The sequence below is a fragment of the Schistocerca cancellata genome, chromosome 8 (genome assembly GCF_023864275.1).
Source record: "Schistocerca cancellata isolate TAMUIC-IGC-003103 chromosome 8, iqSchCanc2.1, whole genome shotgun sequence".
In the NCBI taxonomy this organism is placed as follows: domain Eukaryota; kingdom Metazoa; phylum Arthropoda; class Insecta; order Orthoptera; family Acrididae; genus Schistocerca; species Schistocerca cancellata.
Genome location: NC_064633.1, coordinates 459,045,033 through 459,068,506, shown reverse-complemented (window position 1 = coordinate 459,068,506; position 23,474 = coordinate 459,045,033). Strand labels below are relative to the sequence as shown.

The window sequence follows — 23,474 nt, the reverse complement described above, 5'->3', positions numbered from 1 at the left end:
CCTCAATGTTATGTGTGCTTGAAAGTGTGTGGCTAGGCCTTCTGCCAATGTATCCTGAAATTCTGAGCACAGAGATTTCAATGACTGATAGAGGATTTTAGGAGATACCAACTATGTGGAGTCCATGGCTGAAAACCAGAGGCCTGAAAGGCATCAACCTGAAAAGTTTTGCTAAACTGGCATCACAGACAACAATAAAGATAGTTGGCAGAGTCACTGATGTATAGGTAACTTCAGCCTTGCCCTGGCCAAGCAAAGCAATTTGCCACTTTCCATATTCATAGAGGCACCTGTTTACTGCAACAGTTTTGGAGGGCCAAGGTCTGTATATGTTTGGATATTAAGCAGGGAAACTGCCATGCTGGTATCTATCTGCAGACACAGCTGACACAAGCCAACTAAAACCTCATAAAAAGCTTGTTGGAATCCTGATCAGGAACTGGCCAAGATGATGACACTTCTTGGATATCCATATCCATGTTCTCTGATGTTGCCTTCTGTACTGTTGTGTGGCATGTTACTGCCATATGGCTTTTTTTCAACATTTACAACAGGCGGCCAGACATACTGATCTGTCATGTTGGGAGTAACAAGATGCACATGCTGACAACAGGGAGCAGTGGCTGGAACACTGTTTATGCACTGTACAGAATCCACAGGATTGTCTAGCTTACACTGGTGCTATGCCATCCTTGCTGGAGGCAGTGGAAGCGGCCAGGTCACCCTATACTGCTATGATGTCACGCCATGCTTCCAGCTGCTGACCAGTGACATGGGAGACCTCATACTTGTAGGCAATTGACATAACCTCTTCAAGGAATAGTATCTCTGATTGGAGGGACCATTGCCAGACTTCCTTATCAGGGGCAGAGTGGATGATAATGTTGTGAACCATGACATCTGCATACCATCCTTTTGATTTGGCCATGACAAAATTGAACTTGTTACTAATGCCGTGGGGGTCATGGCCCAGGCATGATGAAACTGATGGGGCTGCTCCTTACATTGGGAGAATTCAACCTTAGCTACCACAGCATTTGTGCAGTGGCAATAACGGGAAGATAACAACAAACATAAATTGTCAAACAACAATGAGGAAGGTTACTGCGAAGGGGCCAACTGCCGCACCTATGATACAAGGTGAGAGAAATCCATGAAAAAGGCAGTGCATGACATACCTCTGTATCCATAATGTGGAAGATGTGGAAATGTTGCTGTAGGCAGCCTTCCACTGCCTTGTCAAACTATGGGAATGATGGAGAAAACAGAGCCAGAGATAAAGATTTAGGGAGCAGCACCAGCAAAGCCTTTTATATGACTCTGATGAGACCTTCCATTGTTGCACCAATGTTTGAAGCAGAGACCTCATGTCACAACAAGATGCAAAAAGCAACCACACAATGAAAAATATGAAATACTATCCTACTTGTCAAGAATGTATTCTAACCACAAGGACAATAACAGACATAACATGTTACTATGACTAGAAATAACTTGTACAAAAAGACACTTGTCATGGAGTGGCTACACTACTAGCCCTATAAACCTCATCATAATGTCAACACATAACTGAGGGCATGGAAGACAGGTTGCACGAACACTCAGGGTTGGCAGCTTCTGGTGGTTCTAGTGTCTGCATCTTACAGTTGCGCACCAGGATCTCATGTCTGTTATCTATGCTGCTCAGTACATATATACTGTTACACTTTGCATTGCTCTCATTACATTGTTTTATGTTTTGTAGATGTTTGCAAATGGCATAATGCCAAAACTGAAATCATTAACAGGGTGTATACGACCTGGGACATCCGGGAGATGGGAAAAACCCGGGAAATTTTTCGTCCGGGAGAAAACCGGGAAAAACCCGGGAATTTTTTGGAATTCCAGGAACTTTTCCTTGTTTTAGTTACCAGTTAAATTTTTGTTATTTTAACTGGTAAGAACCAATACTCCAACAAAGGATGTTACTGTATTCCACGTCTGCAGGATAATATTGCAGCAACAAAACATTAACAAGAGGAAGAAAAACGAAAATAAAACTTAAGCGGCAAAGGAATTGTGCCATATACAACAAAACACAGTGCTCATACAAGCGTCTGCCAACCAAAGTGTGTCAAAGGCTTTAGGAAGAATATGCAGTGCTTCCTAACAACAAATTGCCTCCGATGAGTGTGGCATGACAGCTGTTTACATTTGATTCATTTGAGCAGTTGCGGGCGGGCTCTTGCGCATGCGCAATTGAGTTGCCTATGGGTAGTACCTTCTCCCGCTTCTGGCTACAGATGTGTGGCTGAGCGCCACTATCTAAATTGCTCTGGTTCGGAAATGTCGTAGATCCAAGGCTGATGCACAGAGCAGTCTGAGTTGTAGTGGGGAGGTGGGTAGTCTCCACGCGACCTGTCTTTACGTTTAGTGATTTTGCTGTTTCCTCGCACATTAAATGAAAACAAAACTGATTTCTGTGGCCGGGAGCTACCAAATTAATTAAAATAAGTTCGCATAATTACGGAAGGCTAAAATATGTTGTCAGTTCCAGGTTTTATTTCCACCTTTCTGACAATCAAGCATTAATCACCTTGCAGAACAATGAAGTTATTTTTATCGGTTTGCTAAAGAGATTGGGCTTTTATTAATATTTTGCGCTCAGGAAGTCAATTTATTTTAAACGAAGTGTTTAATCTCACGCTGTTGGCTAGTTTTAACTATTCGTTGCATTTCAAGTGCACGTTTTCCATCTTCTAGCTCGTATGACATTATGCCATAATAAAGAACCAAACGTGAGATAATACAGTACTGGTACTCTAGAAATTTTACATCCGAATCTGGACATACGATTGTGCACTTTAAGCCAAATTACGCATTTTAGTATGGTTCACGAAATTACGATGCTCCTGAAGTATCCTTTGATGTCTTGTTTCATTTATGACATAATGCAAGATCGCACGTACGAACATACGGGCTTTCTGCGTCATCGTAGCTGTGCTGGCGCGGTGACGCCTGTTATCTGGCGCTCTCTGGCAACTGCTGAAATGAACCAGTTTCTAACAGGTCACAGGAAAATATTGCGAATGATGGTTTGAAAAATGTTACTTTCGAAGTAAATTTCCTTTTACGCAAGATGAACTATGTGCGAGAATGTACGATGAATTTCTTAAACCACAGAGCGTTTGACTCTCATGTAAAAATCAACTCCTTGAGGACGACCATCTAGAATAATTTAAAGCCCAGAAGATCAGACATTTACGTCGTTATTAAAAATTTTACTGGCACATTTGTGTCATGTATCTTAAAGTGTAACACGCGCAAAATGAGCAGCATTATATGTGGAAGCTTAGCTTCTCTTGCAGCTTATTAATCTTAGAGACCAATATTATTTGTGAAAGTTTTTTTTTCTTTTATCAAAACTATGTGTACTAATTTAAACCATTAACTTTTCTTTTTGTGTGTTCACGCTACTTAAGAGTGATCTTGCTATTGGTTGACTACACTACGTGTCTTGTACTGTCATCAGCTGTCGAGATCACGTGACATGAGCTATGACTGGCTTACAAAAGCGCGTCGCAATCTCGATTTCATTGCTTCGGAAAGTAACATGCAGTGTTTGGTAGAATTCGAATTTATATCTCCGTAAAACGAAGGAATGCAGCGTACATGTTGCTGCACATCAAAGATCTTTCCAAAACGTGTTTTTACCCCCTGGGTTTTGTTTTCTAAAGTGCCGGTAAATTCTTACGTCTGTTTAGAAAACCATAAACATTCAAAGGATTGATAAGTTTTACAGTGCCGAGGCAAAGTATACTGTCATTTAACATGGAAAAAGTGTATTTTCATCCGGGAGAAAGTGTATTTTCAACCGGTAAATCCGGGAATTTTTTTTCCTTGTCCACGTATACACCCTGATTAAATAAAACACAAAAAGTTGAAAGCAAGATGACAACATAAAATCCTTTAAAATTGTTTATTGTACTGTATACTAGAAAATTAAATATACAAATATGAATTTATAGTTCTGTAAGATCATTTATCACAGAATTATTCTATTAATGTTTCAGACCTGAGTATTTTATTTAAAAAATGGACCATAATAGTTTATTAATGCCATCATAGTGGTCATCAAGTGTTCACTTCCTGCTTTGATAAACAGCTAGGAACGTATGTAACTGATAATTAACAGTTAACAGTGCTCCACATGTTTCTGATATTCATGCATTAGACACATCAAACATGTCTTGTGTAATTTTATTTATTAGTTTTTTTTTGCATGGAGTCATTAGAGAAATGACTGTTGCAAACATCATATGTATAGCATATATATAGTAGTGTGGTTTCAGTTGTCTGAGACTGCAGTCATGTGTGCGAATGTGTGTGTGTGTGTGTGTGTGTGTGTGTGTTAACCTGCAGGTTGTGTTAAGGAACAGAATATTTGTAGTTATGCTAGTGTGGACATTATGTCCACAATGCAGTTTTTTAAATGAAAAATTTGGCATTGATTACACCAATGTAGAATGATGATTAATTAGCCAAAAAAAAAAATGCATAACTTCACATGTCACACTACAGTTGAGTATGTGGATTAAGACCTGTAAACAGACTTGCCTGTCCAATTGTGCTATTCAAGAGCTGACCTAATGAAAGTATATAAGGCAAATCATTGATAATCTATGATTCAGTACAAATGACTGACAGATTTCCAGCGTGGGTAAGAGTCATGAAGGGGAAAAGTTACCTAGTTTGTTAGTTAGGGTTAGATAGTTACATGTTCCATGGGTGGTTTTGCACACTAGATCACAATGATGTGGAATGTGTCATTTTACACTCACACTGCAAATTAATTTGTACATATGATTGCATCCTGAACAGTTCTAAGTTTATTTCTTCCTTATAAAAGGAAGAAAAGATATACAGATGTGAGTTAGTAATTCCTACCCACAACCTTTTACACATTACAATGTAGAGATTCTTCTATGAAATAGAAGGGTTTGTCAGGGAGAAACTTTCTCAGTTCATTATCAGACTTAATGTGCTGCCTGTCAGACATTTTATATCAAGGGGTACGTGAACAAAAATTTTTGTTGCAGCATTTTGCACCCCCTTTTTTGCTAAAGACAACCTTAATCTGGAGTAATGAATGTCACTTTTCTCTCTGGTATTGTAATTATGTACCTAATTGTTCCTTTTGAACTGTAGTGGATTATTTACAACAGACTTCATGAGGGAAGTTCCAAGATGTGTTGTTTCCAATTTAGATTCTCATCAGTCTGGACCCCTAAGAATTTTGAAATTTCCACACCATTCATTATCTCCTCACCATGTGTTACACTTATCATTGGTGTAGAACCTCTAGATGTGAAAACCAAATATGTTGTGTCTTTTTAAAATTGAGGGTGGGTCCATTCACCGAAAACCAGTCAATGATACTTTTAAGAACTTCATTTACGATTTCTTCTGTTTCTGTGTACACACTTGAATTGATTACAATACTAATGTCATCTGCAAAAAGAACTAATTCTGCTTGTTGTATACTAGAAAGAAGATCATTTACATGTATGAAGAACAATAGTGGACCTAAGATTGAATCTTGGGGAATGCTTTATGTGATTTCTCCCCAGTCGGAACTATGCCTCTGGACTAAATTGCTTGAATTACAGAGTACAACTTTCTGCATTCTTTTTGTTAGATATGGTATGATCCATTGCTTGGCTATACCAGTAATCTATTAAAACATCAATTTAGCTAGAAGAGTACCATGATTCATACAGTCAAATGCCTTAGAGAGGTCACAGAAAATACCAACTGATGCTGTTTTATTATTTAATCCTTGTAAAACCTAGTGAGCGAATATATAAATGGTATTCTCAGTAGAGCAACTTTTCTGAAACCCAATCTGTGATTTGCTAAAGATGCTGTTGTTGCTAAGGTGAGATACTATTCTAGAATACATCATCTTCTCAAAAATCTTGGAGAATGATGTCAGCGATGAAACAGGTAAGTAATCATTGACATGTCTGTTAGTGGCTGACAAAAGTATGATAAGCATTCAGTTGTTGGGTAGATTATTTTGGCAGACATAGAAAGGGTGGGAACAGTGAGCTTATTAATTTCATTTCAGAGCATGAATTATGGCCTTCAGAAACTTACATGGCAGTTGATTAATTGATTAAAACACAGTATTTCATTTTATAATTATTGGATTCCATTTCTCATGTATCAGCTCATTTTGTGATATTGTGCAATAAGGGTGAGAGTCTCACTGATATGATAATGAAATTTCAATCAGCAACCTTCTCTTCCGAATGTGTAAATATTTTGTTGACACCCACCTACATAGGGAGAAATGATCATCATAATAAAATAAAAGAAATCAGAAAGGAAAGGTTTAGGTGTTCCTTTTTCCCACACGCCATTCGAGAGTGGAATGGTAGAGAAGTAGTATGAAAATGGTTTGATGAACCCTCTGCCAGTGTGAATTGTAGAGTAACCATGTAGGTGTAGTAGATGTAGAATCAGATTAGTATCATTCAGCTTGGCTTAAGCCAAATTTACTGAATGTATTTATTTGCACACAAGATCATGTGGATACATTGGGAAAGCAAAATCACTTCATGGAGTTCTGAGATATGTAACAAGAGATATTCAGTGGAAGAGTCCGCATCAGAACTGACCCACCTCTTATAAAGGCCAAGAAAATAAGTTTGTGAACAGCTGATGCTGAATAGCTGATGGCTACCAGAATAATGATGAATCAGTTCATTGAAGGCAGCATTGCAAATAGTAGAGCGAAAATGACCACCAAATAAAAAAACATTAACATAATGAATTGTTGCATTGGCTCAGAAAAAAGGCCATATAAATCATGCAGGGAAAGAGTTTTGTTATTTTGGAAAACTGAGAGATTGAGGTTCACCTTAACAACTCTGTTAATTGAATCAAACAATAATTTCCCCTTGGGGGTCTCTAAATTAGCCATTAAGAGATATTCAGATGAAAGTATGATCATTTAAATATTGTATTGTAAACTATTATGTAGTTTATTTAAACTGATACATTTATCTGCATCTGAATTTCCTTCACAGTTATGACTCAGTTTTGCATGTTCTGTGTAGTTAAACAGGAGAGAAAAGATTTTCTTATTATTTTACTATATTTTCATTAATTCACATTTGTGAAAACACAAGCATGTTATTTGAAATTAAAGTTAGTTGGTTTCATTTTGATACTTATTGATGACAGCAAATGTCTGTTCCATAAAAGTATTTGCAAATAGTGACAAAAAAGCAATTTCAGAAATATAAATACAAGTGTTAAGTTCAGCGTAGATAAAGGGAACTGTGCATTGTCTACATTTTGTTTCAGGGATGATCAGCTTTATGAATATATGCGTGATGTTTATATGGCAACACACAACAGGATGACACCATATCTTGTCGGACTGGCTCTAGGCTACTTGCTCCATAGGATTAAGGGTCAGCCTGTTACTAAAAGTAAGGTATGAAAAAGTATTAAAAATATTCTATGGACCACATTTAGAATAGTCACTAATTCATTAGATAATGGTTCATGATATTTTCTTTATGTAATTAAGAAGATGTAAATTAGTGCCTCATATACTTACAAATTTAGGAGAAAAGCCTTTCTCTGGCAAAAGCTTCTTCAACCATGCTGCTCAACTGCTTTTCAACTGTTACAGCTTATTCAATAATTTTGTAAGTTTACTGATCACTATTTTAAGGTAGCAGTTGGTAGATAAATACTGTGTGCTCCATAGGTCATACCTTGAAAGGAAGGAAGAGTATGGTTATCACACAGCAATGAAAGTCATTAAATAAAGAGCACAAGCCTATGTAGAATGATGATGGGAATTAAAATCAGCTATGACCTTCTTGCTGAAACCATCTCGCCATCTGTCTTTTTATGAAATCTATGAAAACTCTGGATGGGTAGAGGGAGAATTGAAGCCTACTCCTCAGAAATTTGAGTCCAGTGACTTTCTCATTGTGCCATCTCAGTTGATCATTTTTATGAGATGTCATAACTGAGTGAAATGAGTCATGTTACAGATTACTGACATAATGCATTATTATGCTTGCATATTCATGTCATCTATTTAGAGTGAGTTTCTACAATAGGAAAAAAAATCAGTTGACAACAGCAAACAAATATACTAGTCTTTCACATTACATATGCTACAAACTTAAATAAATCATAAATGAATCTCACACAATACACTCAAAATACCAGAAGTTGGTCATAATAAACCATCATAATCCTCCATTAACATGGTTGTCTGTTCCCCCAAAACAGGCACCCTCATGACCTGAATAATGTTTAAGGTAAAATCGTAAGAGTCTGACATGATTGCTTTCTGGTTGTGATCATTGTGTTGCTTCATGATGACAGTGGAATATAAGGGAATAAATAAAAGCTTCAAAATTGGTGTTGATTTTTATGTAAAACCTAAAATAATGGATAAAAATATATGGTCCAATAATTTTTGATTTGATTTGATTTGATTTATTTCGTGTTCCATAGGTCCAACTGTGTTGGATACACAAGGACGTGGAACGAGTCAGTTTTTTACAAATACAATCTGATAATCTTATAGCATATACAGAAATTTGAGTACATAATTATATAAAAATTTATACAGTAAATTCTTTGGGCAGCAATACAGAAAAAGAAAATACATATTTTCTTAGAATCATTAAAACACTACAGAAAACAGATATGGAGCACACACAGTTACAGAGCTCAGGTTAAATAAAATTCATAGTGGCATTTTGTCAACTTGTATTATATAGTATTAAAATATTACAATTTATTTAGTTAAAAATTCATCTAGACTGTAAAAAGCTTTTTCTAGCAAAAATATTTTTAGAGCTTTCTTAAACTCACTATTGTTATGAATCTTTGTCTTTATTATGGGAGGAAGAGCATTGAAGAGTTTTGCTCCAGTGTAGTGGACACCCTTTTGTGCCAAGCTCAAATTTCTGAGTTCACTGTGTATGTCATTCTTCCTCCGTGTGTTATGCTCATGATAATTACTGTTTGGTTGAAATATATCTATATTTTTACAAACAAAACACATGAGAGAAAAAATATATTGGCATGTAGTTGTGTATATTTTAAGATTACGAAAACTATTTCTACAAGAGTCTCTTGGGCGCAATCCACATATAATTCTTAAAGCTCGCTTCTGTGCAATGAACACTTTCCTTGCTAATGGCTGGTTGCCCCAAAAAATAATCCTGTACTCAATGAGACAATGAAAATAGCCATAATATGCCACTTTTGCAGTGTTAGGTTCAACACATGTAGTGACAACCGGTAAAGCATAGGTAGCAGAGCTAAGCCTCTTACAGAGATCAATAATATGTGAAGACCAGTTCATTTTCTTGTCAATGTTGTGATAAAGCATCTTTTAATCAGGATCTCCGGTGCACTAGTGCAATATACTCTCAATACCAAGAACATTCCACTGGAAAGGAAATGATACCATTGAAAAAAATGCTGACTTAGTTAGAGTCAGTATGAATGTGCAATGCCTGAGGACAAAATTTGGTACATTGTCACAGTTTGTTGAGGAAGTGAGACCAGATGTATTAGGTATATTTGAATAATGACTAACCCAAGCAGAAATACACTACTACAGATGTACTGGATGTCTGGAAATGGTGAATGCAGGGTGTACATGGTGTAGAGAAACAACTAACCATGGTGGTATGTCTGTGTACGTAAGTAGTAAGCTCAGTGCCAAGAAAATTGACTTAACTAACTTTTGTGTACATTTGGACCTAAAATTGGCTGGGGTTGCCAGATGTTAACCTAATTGTTTTTTCTGTGTACCATTCCCTAGAGGCAATTTTGAAAATTTCACAGACCAGTTGGAGAGATGTCTACCTCACCTAGTGCATTAAAGGGCAAAAATTTCCTCACATCTAAACTTCAGCATTCATATAGGGGAAGTTAGTGATAAAGAGGGAGCTTTCATGAACTTAGTAAGCAGCTATGGACTATTTATGGCAAATTATCCACCAAAAGATGGAGCTATTTGTCTGACACAGTTATCACAAACCTAAATAGTTGGAACTACAAAGTAAATGTGGTTGACCCTGTACTTGTAGACCACAGTGCAGTAATCATGAAGTTATGGACAAACTCAGTGATTACGCAAGACATCCCTAGCTGGAATTCTAATTATGTATTCAGAAATAGAGTTATTACCAAGAAAAGTTTAGAAGATTTAAAAACTACATTATCTTCTATAGTTCAGCACCTAATATTTATGTATTGGCACGAAATGACAAATTCAGATGCTTTTTCCAGATCCTTGAAATCAAATTTTATGAAAATTTTCCACTAAAATACAAGAGACATTCAATTGCCAAATCAAAATGCAAACTAACAAAGTAAAGAGCTGATATATGCCTAGACAAGAAAATGTATTGTCCAACTACTAACTGACAGGGTCAAAGCATACATTGATCTTAAGGACAGAATGTACTGCTACTAATTACAGGCTGGGAGTAACTACAGAAAAGAAACACAAAAAGTACAGAAGGAAAGCAGTTCCAAATACATCAAAGCTGCTCACAATCCTTGCAAAGTAGCGTAGTATCTGATTAATGCGCACAGAAAAAGGTTCACCTCTTGCACTAATTCTTGCAGTCTAAATGAATTTGATGAACATTTTATAAATTTAGTGGAAAGCACAGTAGGTGAAATTCCTGAATTTGGAAATAAATACAGCATGATAATGTGGAAGAGTGTGCATCCAGAAGCCCAGATATTTGTAGCATGTCCTACAGCATGCTAAAAACCATAATTAGTGAAATTGTGCAGCCGCTAACAGTAAGTGCCTTCAAGCTTGGAAATTTCCACACTGTCTGAAAGTGGCATGCACAGTACCTGTCAACAAAGAAAGGTAATCCACATGAAGTGTCAAGCTACAGTTCCATAGCTGTAATACCAGTACTAACTAAGGTGATAGAATTGATAATGAAAGATCAACTGTTACGTTACCTTGAAGGAAATAACATCTTTTATGATACCAACACAGCTTGCAGAAAGGCAGCTCAGTGATAACAGCAGTACTTAACTTAGTTACAAGTATGTTTATAGCAGAATCTGTTGCCCTAGTAGTCGGTGACCTTAGTAAGGCATTCAGATGTATACAACATAAGATGGTTCTCAGCAAGGTTAAACATATGGTTCTGTGAGATCTGTTCTGAAAACTTTCAAATCCTACCTGTATAACAGATGACAGACTGTATCAGTGCAAGGAGCAGACCCGGGTGAAAAGAAGTTACAACATGGTGTGTCACAAGGATCCATAATAGGACCTTTGTTGGACCTGATTTTTGTTAATAATGTAGGCTCCAGTAGGCACATCTTGCAGATTTAGATGGCACGAACTTGTTCTCAGAAGGAGAGAATATTCTTAAGACAAAACTCAGAGGATTGTGTGCAGCCTCAGTGATACTGGAGCACTGGGTCATACAGCAGCTGTTAAACTTCTGGGCTCTTTCATTGGTACCAAGTTAACCTCGCAAAAGCACACCAAACACTTATGTTCCTATCTTTCACACTACCTGTACCTCTTGAAGAAACTAAACAGCATGTCAGAACAGTACCTGCTAACAGTGTACTGTGCTATGTCCCACAGTAACATCAGTTCTGGGCAGTTGTTGTGGGGCCAGTCTACAGGCTGCAAGAATGTTCTTCTTTGCAGAAAACTGACCATTGTAGACCAATTTTTTCCAGATTAGGAGTTCTGAATGTTTTCATCCAGGATGAATTCAACCACCTCATTCACATAAAGATAAATCATAAGCCCTGCAGAAAGAGAATGAAGTTCACCAGTGCTTCTATCACAATAAAGACAGTATAGACAGACCAAGATGTCAATAAAAAAGATAAATAAATAATTAAAAAAAAAAGAAAAAAAAACCACACAAAACAGCTTCCAATGCTGATCCTGAAATTACTTACTGCTGTACCTAAGGGCATTCAGTTTTTACTACTGCAGCAACTTACAACTAACATTCTGTGTAAATCAAAAGAGCAACTTTTGTACAGAACTGAAGAAATCTTCTCTGGTGATAGGACAGTGTCTACCCAAGCTGCATCTTCATTTTGCTGTTTAATTAAACTATGTTCTTGTATTGATTTCATAGTTTTGTTATTATTGTAGAGCATATCATAATCTTATTCTTAACTCCAATATATTTTATAGTATCCTTATTAGTATCAAGTGGTATTGTATTCATTTTATTCTTGTAACATTATTGTATCTTGTCACTCACTGTCTTTACAGTCATGGCTGGTGAATGACTTAGAATCAGTAATAAATGGTAACTGTAAGTAGATTGTTTGGGCATATTTAACAACACTGAAACCTCTGGCAATGCTGTACTTATACTGTTACACCTAATAACCCATAATTGCCATACATCATATTCTTCTCTGTAGCACTGCTTTGTGTGTTCTGTGTGATGTTCAAAGTATGTGGTGCACAGCCCTTCATTGATGGTATTCAGATCGTTTTTGATTATAGTACATTAATTACTTATCCCTCAGACTCTGCCATAACTATAACTTTATTAAAGTGAAGACAGGAAGAGAAATGTAGTGCTACAGAAAGAGTCCCGAAGATTAAATAGGTAGATCACATTACTAATGAGGAGATACTATACTGAATTGGAGGTAAAAGTAATTTATGGCACAACTTGGCTAAAAGATAGGATCAGTTGTTATGACATGTACTGAGGAATCAAGGAATAGTCTATGTGCTAATGGAGGGAAGTGTGGAGGATAAAAATTACAGAGGGAGACCTAGACTTGATTACAACAAGCAGGTCCAAATGGATATAGGTTGCAGTAGTTATGCAGAGGTGAAGGGGCTTGTACAAGATAACACGAGTAACATGTTTCTTATGGTTTTTTGGTCTGTCAACACCCTTTCAAGTAAATCAGGGGAGAATTCAGAAATACAAATGTGTAATCTATTAAATTATGGGCATGCAGCTGTGCAACTACTACTTCATCCACTGATATTTCAGCTGCATACCATCTGACCATCTTCAGAGTGAGCCGCAAGACTCTGAAGATGGCCATACTGTACTTAGCCGAAATATCAGTAGAAGAGGTAGTATTTGCACAGTTGCATGCCCAGAACTATTCATTACACTACAAGAACTTAAAAATGCACATGTAGTTGTGTATACAATTATATGTCAGATCGTGCAAACAGGAGAGGTGCTTAGCAACAGGCAGAGACATTTTGTGTAGAAAACTTTGGAGAAGCTGAAAATCGTGTATCTCAAGATAGAGGCCTCATAAAGGAAACTTGTTTATTATATGTCTGAATTTCATTTATTTATTTCAGATTGTCTCCTTTATACTATTTATTTCATTCCTACATCTTGTGGCTCTCCAAGTCCAGGTGTTGACTTCTCCCTCTCTGCACTTTCTTTTCATCTATCCTTTCACTTTTTCTATTTTTTGAAACTTTTCCATCCACATAATGAGGAAATTTTAAAAATAAAAAATGGCAGATTCAAGTACATGCATAAAAAATTGTATCACTCATTTTTGGCACTTTTTGATTTCATGGCTAGTTAGTGGATTGAAAATTTTTATATTAAAAACAACAGCAATAATAATAAGAATAGTAATAATAATAATAATAATAATAATAATAAAGTTAAAAGGAAGTCACGCTTGATCAAGGTTCGCATCACTGTCCATTTTTGACCAGACATAACGTCTGAGAATAGAAAGAAATAATAATAATAATAAATAAAACACCACCACATAACAAACCTGACATCATACTCACCAATAAAAAGAAGAAATTAACACAACCAATCGAAATATCCATACCCAATACAACAAATATACCAAAGAAAACAGGAGAAAAAATTGAAAAATACATCCAACTGGCTGAGGGAGTCAAGGACATGTGGCATCAGGATAAAGTTGAAATTATACCAATTATACTATCAACTACAGGAGTCATACCACACAATATCCACCAGTACATCAATGCAATACAGCTACATCCAAACTTATATATACAATTACAGAAATCCGTAATTATTGATACATGTTCAATTACCCGAAAGTTCCTAAATGCAATATAACATATACCGTACAGTTAAAAGGAAGTCACGCTTGATCAAGGTCCACGTCACTTTCCATTTTTAACCAGACCTAAGGTCTGAGAAAGGAAAGAGGATGATGATAATAATAATAAACCCCATGGAGGCCTGGGAAAAGAATAGGCCTCCGGTATGTTCTGCCAGTCGTAAAAGGTGACGAAAAGAACAAACCACTAATAGGGCTAACCCCCCTTTTAGGGTGATTAGTTGGTTCTGGACAGAACTAATGAAGCCTTGGACAAGTGCTGTCATGGTCGGGGATGACGCTTGAACCCTTTGCCCGTCCACAATGGTAATGACACTGCTAGCCACACGGAAAATGATTTAAATCTAAACAGAGGTGTTTTGCAGGATATGCTTCCTGCAACCATCCTAGAAGGAGAACAAAGACAGAAGATGAGATGATCAGATGAAGTTAACCGACACCTCATGTTCTGTTATTACCAAGCAACAAACTTAGGAACCAACACAACTGGATACAGATCACAAGTATACACAACATTTATTACCAGATACCCAGAATTAAAATTTTTAACAGAACAACGACTAGCTGATCAGATCCGTGTGATAATAAAAAATAACAGGATACCCCAGTCAGAATTAGAAAACATCAAACAGCAACAAACTATCAACACAGTCATACACAACAAAATAAATGAAAATACAACTATGGAAGAGTTACAACTACTGGTTTATATAGGAGCACTCACTACACTAAATATACACACTAGGCAGAGATCAGAACCAACCAACACACAGAAGAAACCTACAAAACCAGCATGGCGACACAGGCTACAGATCAGAATAGAAAAACTGAGAAAAGACATCGGACAGCTAACACAATTTATAAGAAATGAAATATCAGACAAAAAATGAAAAAGGTTAGGTAAAATGTCACAACAAGAAGCGATAGAGCAATTAGATGAAAAGAAGCAGAAATTACAAGCATTGGTCAAACGACTTAGAAGATACAAAAAAGTGAACATAGAAGGAAACAAAATCAAACATTCAACACAAACCAAAAGAGGTTTTACCAGACAATAGATAACACACACATTAAAATAGACAATCTACCAAACATAACAGACATGGAACACTTCTGGAGCAACTTATGGTCAAACCTGGTACAACATAACAGACATGCACGGTGGATACAAGCAGAAAAAGACACATACAAGATGATACCACAAATGCCTGAAGTGATAAATTTGCAACATGAAGTCACCCGAGCAATTAATTCTACACACAATTGGAAAGCCCCTGGAAAAGATAAAATAGCAAATTTCTGGCTGAAGAAGTTCACCTCAACACATTCACATCTAACTAAATTATTTAACACTATGGATATAATAGAGGGAAACATGCCACGTGGAAGCCCAGGCTATCCGTGATCTGAAGGCTGACTGATCCATCGTCATTCTTCTGACGGACAAGGGTTCCATGACCATGGTACTTGATCGTCAGGAGTATGTGGCTGACAGACTGTGTCAGCTTTCAGACAACACCACATACAAAGTTTGCCAAGGTAATCCCATTTCTGATGTCCAGGTGGAGCTTCAAGGAATCCTCAGAACCTTAGGCCCCCTACAAAACCTTTCACCTGACTCCATCAACCTCCTGACCCCACCGACACCCAGCACCCCTACCTTCTACCTTCTTCCTAAAATTCACAAGCCCAATCATCCCAGACGCCCCATTGTAGCTGGTTACCAAGCCCCCACGGAACGTATCTCTGCCTACGTAGATCAACACCTTCAACCCATTACATGCAGTCTCCCATCCTTCATCAAAGACACCAACCACTTTCTCGAACGCCTGGAATTCTTACCCAATCTGCTACCCCCGGAAACCATCCTTGTAACCATTGATGCCACTTCCTTATACACAATTATTCCGCACGTTCAGGGCCTCGCTGCAATGGAGCACTTTTTTCACGCCGATCACCTGCCACCCTACCTAAAACCTCTTTCCTCATTACCTTAGCCAGCTTCATCCTGACCCACAACTTCTTCACTTTTGAAGGCCAGACATACGAACAATTAAAGGGAACATCCATGGGTACCAGGATGGCCCCCTCGTATGCCAACCTATTCATGGGATGCTTAGAGAAAGCCTTCTTGGTTACCCAGGCCTGCCAACCCAAAGTTTGGTACAGATTTATTGATGACATCTTCATGATCTGGACTCACAGTGAAGAAGAACTCCAGAATTTCCTCTCCAACCTCAACTCCTTTGGTTCCATCAGATTCACCTGGTCCTACTCCAAATCCCATGCTACTTTCCTTGACGTTGACCTCCACCTGTCCAATGGCCAGCTTCACATGTCCGTCCAAATCAAACCCACCAACAAGCAACAGTACCTCCATTATGATAGCTGCCACCCATTCCACATCAAACAGTCCCTTCCCTGCAGCCTAGGTCTTCGTGGCAAATGAATCTGCTCCAGTCCGGAATCCTTGAACCGTTACACCAACAATCTGAAAACAGCTTTCGCATCCCGCAACTACCCTCCTGACCTGGTACAGAAGCAAATAACCAGAGCCACTTCCTCATCCCCTCAAGCCCAGAACCTCCCACAGAAGAACCACAAAAGTGCCCCACTTGTGACAGGATACTTTCCGAGACTGGATCAGACTCTGAATGTGGCTCTCCAGCAGGGATACGACTTCCTCAAATCCTGCCCTGTAATGAGATCCATCCTTCATGAAATCCTCCGCACTCCACCAAGAGTGTCTTTCCGCCATCCACCTAACCTTCGTAACCTCTTAGTTCATCCCTATGAAATCCCCAAACCACCTTCCCTACCCTCTGGCTCCTACCCTTGTAACCGCCCCCGGTGTAAAACCTGTCCCATGCACCCTCCCACCACCACCTACTCCAGTCCTGTAACCCGGAAGGTGTACACAATCAAAGGCAGAGCCACGTGTGAAAGCACCCACGTGATTTACCAACTGACCTGCCTACACTGTGAAGCTTTCTATGTGGGAATGGCCAGCAACAAACTGTCCATTCGCACGAATGGACACAGGCAGATAGTGTTTGTTGGTAATGAGGATCACCCTGTGGCTAAACATGCCTTGGTGCACGGCCAGCACATCTTGGCACAGTGTTACACCATCTGGGTTATCTGGATACTTCCCACTAACCCCAACGTGTCAGAACTCCGGAGATGGGAACTTGCCCTTCACTATAATCTCTCTTCTCGTTATCCGCCAGGCCTCAACCTCCGCTAATTTCAAGTTGCCGCCGCTCATACATCACCTGTCTTTCAACAACATCTTTGCCTTTGTACTCTGCCTAGACTGACATCTCTGTCGAAACTCTTTGCCTTTACAAATGCCTGCTTGTGTCTGTGTATGTGCAGTTGGACATGGGTGCGTGTGCGAGTGTATACCTGTCCTTTTTTCCCCCTAAGGTAAGTCTTTCCGCTCCCGGGATTGGAATGACTCCTTACCCTCTCCCTTAAAACCCACATCCTTTTGTCTTTCCCTCTCCTTCCCTCTTTCTGATGAAGCAACCGTTGGTTGCGAAAGCTTGAATTTTGTGTGTCTATTGACCTGCCAGCACTTTTGTTTGGTAAGTCACATCATCTTTGTTTTTAGATATAAATTATTTAACAGTTACATTGCAGACCCATACACATTCCTTGATACACTTACACATGGAATAACTTATCTGAAACCTAAAGATCAAGCAGACACAGCAAACCCAGCAAAATATTGCCCCATAACATGCCTACCAACAATATGAATTATTAACTTCAGTCATTACACAGAAATTAATGACACATACAACACAGAACAAAATTATAGATGAAGTACAAAAAGGCTGTTGCAAAGGAGCAAGAGGATGTAAAGAGCAACTGATAATAGATGCAGAGGTGACATGTTGTTGTTGTGGTCTTCAGTCCTGAGACTGGTTTGATGCAGCTCTCCATGCTACTCTATCCTGTGCAAGCTTCTTCATCTCCCAGTATCTACTGCAACCTACATCCTTCTGAATCTGCTTAGTGTATTCATCTCTTGGTCTCCCTCTACGATTTTTACCCTCCACACTGCCCTCCAATGCTAAATTTGTGATCCCTTGATGCCTCAAAACATGTCCTACCAACCGATCCCTTCTTCTAGTCAAGTTGTGCCACAAACTTCTCTTCTCCCCAATCCTATTCAATACCTCCTCATTAGTTACGTGATCTACCCACCTTATCTTCAGCATTCTTCTGTAGCACCACATTTCGAAAGCTTCTATTCTCTTCTTGTCCAAACTAGTTATCGTCCATGTTTCACTTCCATACATGGCTACACTCCAGACAAATACTTTAAGAAACGACTTCCTGACACTTAAATCTATACTCGATGTTAACAAATTCCTCTTCTTGAGAAACGCTTTCCTTGCCATTGCCAGTCTACATTTTATATCCTCTCTACTTCGACCATCATCGGTTATTTTACTCCCTAAATAGCAAAATTCCTTTACTACTTTAAGTGTCTCATTTCCTAATCTAATTCCCTCAGCATCACCCGACTTAATTTGACTACATTCCATTATCCTCGTTTTGCTTTTGTTGATGTTCATCTTATATCCTTCTTTCAAGACACTGTCCATTCCGTTCAACTGCTCTTCCAAGTCCTTTGCTGTCTCTGACAGAATTACAATGTCATCGGCGAACCTCAAAGTTTTTACTTCTTCTCCATGAATTTTAATACCTACTCCGAATTTTTCTTTTGTTTCCTTTACTGCTTGCTCAATATACAGATTGAATAACATTGGGGAGAGGCTACAACCCTGTCTTACTCCTTTCCCAACCACTGCTTCCCTTTCATACCCCTCGACTCTTATAACTGCCATCTGGTTTCTGTACAAACTGTAAATAGCCTTTCGCTCCCTGTATTTTACCCCTGCCACCTTCAGAATTTGAAAGAGAGTATTCCAGTTAACATTGTCAAAAGCTTTCTCTAAGTCTACAAATGCTAGAAATGTAGGTTTGCCTTTTCTTAATCTTTCTTCTAAAATAAGTCGTAAGGTCAGTATTGCCTCACGTGTTCCAACATTTCTACGGAATCCAAACTGATCTTCCCCGAGGTCGGCTTCTACCAGTTTTTCCATTCGTCTGTAAAGAATTCGCGTTAGTATTTTGCAGCTGTGACTTATTAAACTGATAGTTCGGTAATTTTCACATCTGTCAACACCTGCTTTCTTTGGGATTGGAATTATTATATTCTTCTTGAAGTCTGAGGGTATTTCGCCTGTCTCATACATCATGCTCACCAGATGGTAGAGTTTTGTCATGACTGGCTCTCCCGAGGCCATCAGTAGTTCAAATGGAATGTTGTCTACTCCCGGGGCCTTGTTTCGACTCAGGTCTTTCAGTGCTCTGTCAAACTCTTCACGCAGTATCTTATCTCCCCTTTCGTCTTCACCTACATCCTCTTCCAATTCCATAATATTGTCCTCAAGTACATCGCCCTTGTATAAACCCTCTATATACTCCTTCCACCTTTCTGCCTTCCCTTCTTTGCTTAGAACTGGGTTGCCAACTGAGCTCTTGATATTCATACAAGTGGTTCTCTTCTCTCCAAAGGTCTCTTTAATTTTCCTGTAGGCAGTATCTATCTTACCCCTAGTGAGACAAGCCTCTACATCCTTACATTTGTCATCTAGCCATTCCTGCTTAGCCATTTTGCACTTCCTGTCGATATCATTTTTGAGACGTTTGTATTCCTTTTTGCCTGCTTCATTTACTGCATTTTTGTATTTTCTCCTTTCATCAATTAAATTCAATATTTCTTCTGTTACCCAAGGATTTCTATTAGCTCTCGTCTTTTTACCTACTTGATCCTCTGCTGCCTTCACTACTTCATCCCTCAGAGCTACCCATTCTTCTTCTACTGTATTTCTTTCCCCCATTCCTGTCAATTGTTCCCTTATGCGCTCCCTGAAACTCTCTACAACCTCTGGTTCTTTCAGTTTATCCAGGTCCCATCTCCTTAAATTCCCACCTTTTTGCAGTTTCTTCAGTTTCAATCTGCAGTTCATAACCAATAGATTGTGGTCAGAATCCACATCTGCCCCAGGAAATGTCTTACAATTTAAAACCTGGTTCCTAAATCTCTGTCTTACCATTATATAATCTATCTGATACCTACTAGTATCTCCAGGATTCTTCCAGGTATACAACCTTCTTTTATGATTCTTGAACCAAGTGTTGGCTATTATTAAGTTATGCTCTGTGCAAAATTCTACAAGGCGGCTTCCTCTTTCATTCCTTCCCCCCAATCCATATTCACCTACTATGTTTCCTTCTCTCCCTTTTCCTACTGACGAATTCCAGTCACCCATGACTATTAAATTTTCGTCTCCTTTCACTACCTGAATAATTTCTTTTATCTCGTCATACATTTCATCTATTTCTTCATCATCTGCAGAGGTAGTTGGCATATAAACTTGTACTACTGTAGTAGGCATGGGCTTTGTGTCTATCTTGGCCACAATAATGCGTTCACTATGCTGTTTGTAGTAGCTAACCCGCACTCCTATTTTTTTATTCATTATTAAACCTACTCCTGCATTACCCCTATTTGATTTTGTATTTATAACCCTGTAATCACCTGACCAAAAGTCTTGTTCCTCCTGCCACCGAACTTCACTAATTCCCACTATATCTAACTTTAACCTATCCATTTCCCTTTTTAAATTTTCTAACCTACCTGCTCGATTAAGGGATCTGACATTCCACGCTCCGATCCGTAGAACGCCAGTTTTCTTTCTCCTGATAACGACGTCCTCCTGAGTAGTCCCCGCCCGGAGATCCGAATGGGGGACTATTTTACCTCCGGAATATTTTACCCAAGAGGACGCCATCATCATTTAATCATACAGTAGAGCTGCATGTCCTCGGGAAAAATTACGGCTGTAGTTTCCCCTTGCTTTCAGCCGTTCGCAGTACCAGCACAGCAAGGCCGTTTTGGTTAATGTTACAAGGCCAGATCAGTCAATCATCCAGACTGTTGCCCCTGCAACTACTGAAAAGGCTGCTGCCCTTCTTCAGGAACCACATGTTTGTCTGGCCTCTCAACAGATACCCCTCCGTTGTGGTTGCACCTACGGTACGGCCATCTGTATCGCTGAGGCACGCAAGCCTCCCCACCAGCGGCAAGGTCCATGGTTCATGGGGGGAGAGGTGACATATCAAGCTAAAACTAAACAAAGGTTGCTACACTACGCACACATTGATTACCAAAAAGCTTTTGATAGTGTACCCCACTCATGGTTACTACAAATATTGGAAATATACAAAGTAGATCCTAAATTGATACAGTTGCTAAACATAGTAATGAAAAATTGGAAAACTGCACTTAATATCCAAACAAATTCTAATAATATCACATCACAGCCAATACAGATTAAGCGTGGAATATACCAAGGAGACTCATTAAGTCCTTTCTGGTTCTGCCTTGCTCTGAACCCACTATCCAACATGCTAAACAATACAAATTATGGATACAATATTACTGGAACATACCAACACAAAATCACACATTTGCTATGCACAGATGATCTAAAACTACTGGCAGCAACAAGTCAACAAATCAACCAATTACTAAAGATAACAGAAGTATTCAGCAATGATATAAATATGGCTTTTGGAACAGACAAGTGTAAGAAAAATAACATAGTCAAGGAAAAACACACTAAACAAGATGATTACATATTGGATAACCACAGTGACTGCATAGAAGCGATGGAAAAAACAGATGCCTGTAAATATCTAGGATACAGACAAAAAATAGGAATAGATAATACAAATATTAAAGAAAAACTAAAAGAAAAATATAGACAAAGACTAACAAAAATACTGAAAACAGAATTGACAGCAAGAAACAAGACAAAAGCTATAAATAATCATGCTATACCAATATTGACCTACTCATTTGGAGTAGTGAAATGGAGTAACACAGACCTAGAAGCACTCAATACACTTACACGATCACAATGCCACAAATATAGAATACATCACATACATTCAGCAACAGAAAGATTCACATTAAGCAGAAAGGAAGAAGGAAGGGGATTTATCGACATAAAAAACCTACATTATGAACAAGTAGACAATTTAAGAAAATTCTTTATAGAATGAGCAGAAACTAGCAAAATACACAAAGCAATCACTCATATAAATACATCGGCTACACCATTGCAATTTTACAACCACTTCTACAACCCTTTAGATCACATAACATCAACAGATACGAAGAAAGTAAATTGGAAAAAGAAAACACTACATGGCAAGCACCCGTATCATCTAACACAACCACACATCGATCAATACGCATCCAACACACGGCTAAGAAAAGGCAATATATACAGTGAAATGGAAGGATTCATGATTGCAATACAGGATCAAACAATAAACACTAGATATTACAGCAAGCATACTATGAAAGATCCCAATACCACAACAGATAAATGCAGACTTTGCAAACAACAAATAGAAACAGTAGACCACATCACAAGTGGATGTACAATACTAGAAAATACAGAATACCCCAGAAGACATGACAATGTAGCAAAAATGATACATCAACAACTTGCCATACAACATAAACTAATAAAACAACACGTTCCCACATACAAGTATGCACCACAAAATGTACTGGAGAATGATGAATACAAATTATACTGGAACAGAACCATTATAACAGATAAAACAACACCTCATAACAAACCTGACATCATACTCACCAATAAAAAGAAGAAATTAACACAACTAATCAAAATATCCATACCCAATACAACAAATATAGAGAAGAAAACAGGAGAAAAAATTGAAAAATACATCCAACTGGCTGAGGAAGTTGAGGACATGTGGCATCAGGATAAAGTTGACATTATACCAATTATACTATCAACTAAAGGAGTCACACCACACAATATCCACCAGTACATCAATGCAATACAGCTACATCCAAACGTATATATACAACTACAGAAATCTGTAATTATTGATACATGTTCAGTTACCCGGAAGTTCCTAAATGCAATGTAACATATACCATACAGTTAAAAGGAAGTCACGCTTGATCAAGATCCGTGTCACTTTCCATTTTTAACCAGACATAACATCTGAGAAAGGAAAGAAATAATAATAATACCCTCTTTTGAAGATAAGTACAGGCCATCCCATTTCTCACTTTGCGTACTTTACAATTTTCTGAGTGAATATTTTCCTTTTTGTACCATTAATAACAAAAATTGTAGCAATAACACTAAACAGCAGAAATAAATAACACTGACTACATACTGAACACATTGTTA

General features: G+C 38.2%; 1 protein-coding gene across 1 annotated transcript in view; it reads left to right on the top strand.

Moving 5' to 3' along the window:
• The window catches only part of LOC126094703 (O-acyltransferase like protein-like), an 88,296-nt gene that overhangs the window by 32,169 nt on the left and 32,653 nt on the right, over positions 1–23,474 (top strand). The window contains exon 5 of the mRNA XM_049909230.1: positions 7,354–7,486. Within this exon, the coding sequence (XP_049765187.1) occupies positions 7,354–7,486 (133 nt within the window). The remainder of the gene's footprint in view (positions 1–7,353; positions 7,487–23,474) is intronic.